Source organism: Neophocaena asiaeorientalis, unplaced genomic scaffold, assembly GCF_003031525.2.
Source record: "Neophocaena asiaeorientalis asiaeorientalis breed wild unplaced genomic scaffold, Neophocaena_asiaeorientalis_V1.1 scaffold1, whole genome shotgun sequence".
Taxonomy (NCBI): Eukaryota; Metazoa; Chordata; class Mammalia; order Artiodactyla; family Phocoenidae; genus Neophocaena; species Neophocaena asiaeorientalis.
In genome coordinates, this window is record NW_020171981.1 from 2,893,919 (window position 1) to 2,897,320 (window position 3,402).

Consider the following 3,402-nt stretch of genomic DNA (forward strand, 5'->3'; position numbering starts at 1 on the left):
TGTCACAGTCCCCACACACACACACACACACACACACACACACACACACACACACACACACAATCTGTCCTCCCCCAAGGATGGATGACAAGGGGTAGTTGCCATCTGTGCGAGACAGGACTGTGTTGGGTCTTTGAACAGGCCTGAGCTGCGGGAACAAGGTGGAGAAGAGGGGATACCTGAACCCGAGCAGGGGGCATGGGGGCTGGTCCTGGGTGATGAAGGGGACTCTGACTCTTCCTCCTCTCTCCACACCCCTCCGCCAAGTCTGCAAAACCTGCATTGTGCGCTACCTGGAGACCAACAAGTACTGCCCCATGTGCGATGTACAGGTCCACAAAACCCGGCCGCTACTGAGCATCAGGTGGGCCCAGCACTTCCTCCTGTCCCCGCCCGTTCTCTGGGGCAGCTGCCCTCTGTCCCCCAGCCCTCCTTGCTTCCTGAAGCCAGGATGGCAGGTGGAGAAGCACCAGGCATGGACTGAATCCCCTTCCTTCCCTCAGGGGTGCATCCAGCTGAGAAATTCTAGAGAGGTAGAGACAAGGCCTCTAGGGACCCCCATGCCTGGGCCCTGGGTCTCAGGAAGGGAGGTGGGAAGAAGGGGCCCCAGGCTGGAGAGTCGGGGTGACGTGGTTGCCAGCAGGCCCCTGTGTACTTCTTTCCAGATCTGACAAAACCCTTCAAGACATCGTCTACAAATTGGTCCCTGGGCTTTTTAAAGGTACCTACACCCTTCGTTGTCCTGCCACCCCCCCCACCACTGCTCAAGCGTGTTGCCCCCCGCCTCAGCCTGCTCCCTCTCTTCTAGATGAGATGAAACGGAGGCGGGATTTCTACGCAGCCTACCCCCTGACAGAAGGTGAGTGTGTTCACGTGTGTGTGTGCGTGGTGCTGCCCCAGGTATAAGGGCCAGATGCATGGAGGGCCGGTGGGCACCGCACACGGCCTCCCCAGCCCAGGAGTGGCTGGACTCACCGCACTGAGCTCTGAGATCCCTGGGTCCTTGGTGGGGCTCCTGTCCCCGCCTCCTAGGCCGATGCCTCAGAGCTCTCTCCTTCCGCAGTTCCCAACGGCTCCAACGAGGACCGTGGTGAGGTTCTGGAACAGGAGAAGGGGGCTCTGAGCGACGATGAGATTGTCAGCCTCTCCATCGAGTTCTATGAAGGCGTCAGGCAAGTCTGGCCCGTGCCTGGTCCTTTTGGGGTCCTAGGCTGGGTCCCTTCTCCCATGCTGTCCCCATTCCCCTGGGAGGAAAGGGTGCTTCCAGGAGGGCCTTCCGGATGTGTGCAGTTAGATCCTGCCTGCGCCAGGGTCTCCCTTGCTTCATTCCTTCTCCTTCTGCAGGGACCGGGAAGAGAAGAAGGGCCCCCTGGAAAATGGGGATGGTGACAAGGAGAAAGTGAGTGCTGGGGCCTGCCCAGGAGCGGGGTGTGGGCTGGGAGAGAGTGCCGGGGTGGACCCCAGTCCTTGGGTGCCTCTCCCCCACCAGACAGGGGTGCGCTTCCTGCGATGCCCAGCAGCCATGACTGTCATGCATCTCGCCAAGTTTCTCCGCAACAAGATGGATGTGCCCAGCAAGTACAAGGTGAGTCCCTGGGCCCTTTTGAAAAACGTGTCCATGTGTGGATGTATCTGACAATCTGTGCATCTCAGCCATTGTTCAGGGCTGGCTGGGTGTCACCAAGGGCCTGCACGGTTGTGTAATTGAGCCCGTGTAGAAGGGTAACTGAAAACTAGATTGGGGTGGGGCAGTCTGCATCTGCTGAAGCCAGTGTGCAGAGGTGCAGGAGACCAAGATGGTGTGTGTGTGTGTGTGTGTACATGCTTGCACGTTTAGAACTATGGCAGAGGTGTGTGTGTAAAAATGCAGGGCCTTACGTGGGCCAGCTGGCTGTGGGAATGCTGGTCTGAAATTGCCAAGGAGCTTGAGGACGTTGCTCCTCAAATTTGAATATGTATGTGGCCCCCTAGAGATCTTGTTAAAATGCAGGTGCGGGGTTTTTTTTGTTTTTTGTTTTTGGCTGTGCCTAGAGGCGTGCGGAGTCCTAACCACTGGACGGCCAGGGAAGTCCCAAAATGAAGATTCTGATTGAGTAGATTTTGCATTTCTGGCAAGCTCCCAGGTGCTTCCGGTGCTATTGGTCCATGGACTATTGAGGCTCTAGGACAGTGGATCCCAAACTTTGCCACATGTCAGAATTACGTGAGGGGTTGCCTATCGAGATTAAAACTCGATTCATGTCATACCAGTTAAAACCATCTCTGGGAGTGAGATCCAAGCACTGGTGTGATTCCACTGTGCAGCCTGGGTGAGAGTCGTTGCTCCACAAGTTCCTTCTCACCTGGGCCTTTTCTTTGCCTGTTAGCTCCTCTGGAGAACATACCAGAGATAGAAGGGGACCCAGACCACCGTGTGGATTGCTGGGGCTGGGGCTGGGGCTGTTGATGATGTGGGTATCTTCCCTTCCCACCTGCTGGTCAGGAGTGATGTTGGAACGACTCTGATAGGGAAGTCGAATCCATCATGAAACCCCAGAGTAATGAGGGACCACCCGCTTGGAGCCTCTTTGCCAAACAGCTGGAGGCTTGAGCTGTGTCCTCCCGTCCCTCCTCCAGGTTGAGGTTCTCTATGAGGACGAGCCGCTGAAGGAATACTACACCCTCATGGACATCGCCTACATCTACCCCTGGCGGCGGGTGAGTGGGTGGGGTGGTGCCAGCAAGGGGACACTGGGCCATCACGTGGGCCACCCTGCTCTAATCACAGACAGTTTATCCCTCGTCTCATGAGCTGGACATGTCCAGGGTGGCCTGCCACACACCAGGTACGCCTCCGGACGCTCTCTCACTGATGACTTTCCGCACTCAGAAGGAGAACAGGACCCCTGGGCAGACCACGTGCCCCAGTTGGGTGTGGAGGAGTGAACTTTGCCTTCTGCTGTTTGGCCTCCCTCTCTCCTTTTTCTGTCTCTGGTCTCACGTGCGCTCTCTTCTTCTCTGGGTCTCTGTGTGCCCCTGTCTCTCCGGCCTTGCTTGGTCAGTCCCACGTCGCGTGTCTCCTCCTCTCTATCCAGTCTTTCTCCTCTCCAAGGCCTGGACCTTTCCTTCTCCCTGTTTGGGTGCCGTGGGGTGAAGGTGGGTGGCCGCCCCATTAGCCTCTTTCTCCTGACACCCTCCCCTCCCCTCTCCCTGCAGAATGGCCCTCTCCCCCTCAAGTATCGCGTCCAGCCAGCCTGCAAGCGGCTCACCTTGCCCACAGCGCCCACCCCCTCCGAGGGCACCAATACCAGCGGGGCATCTGAGTGTGAGTCAGTCAGCGACAAGGCTCCCAGCCCTGCCACCCTGCCGGCCACCCCCTCCTCCCTGCCCAGCCCAGCCACCCCCTCCCATGGCTCTCACAGC

The 3,402-nt window shown here is 58.0% G+C and overlaps 1 protein-coding gene across 2 annotated transcripts in view; it reads left to right on the top strand.

The window, feature by feature from the left end:
* PCGF2 (polycomb group ring finger 2) overlaps positions 1-3,402 on the top strand; it is an 8,740-nt gene that overhangs the window by 3,706 nt on the left and 1,632 nt on the right. For both annotated transcript variants that reach the window (XM_024745173.1, XM_024745181.1), the window contains exons 3-10: positions 268-364; positions 666-721; positions 809-859; positions 1,064-1,172; positions 1,345-1,399; positions 1,490-1,585; positions 2,617-2,697; positions 3,196-3,304. In XM_024745173.1, the coding sequence (XP_024600941.1) occupies positions 268-364; positions 666-721; positions 809-859; positions 1,064-1,172; positions 1,345-1,399; positions 1,490-1,585; positions 2,617-2,697; positions 3,196-3,304 (654 nt within the window). The remainder of the gene's footprint in view (positions 1-267; positions 365-665; positions 722-808; positions 860-1,063; positions 1,173-1,344; positions 1,400-1,489; positions 1,586-2,616; positions 2,698-3,195; positions 3,305-3,402) is intronic.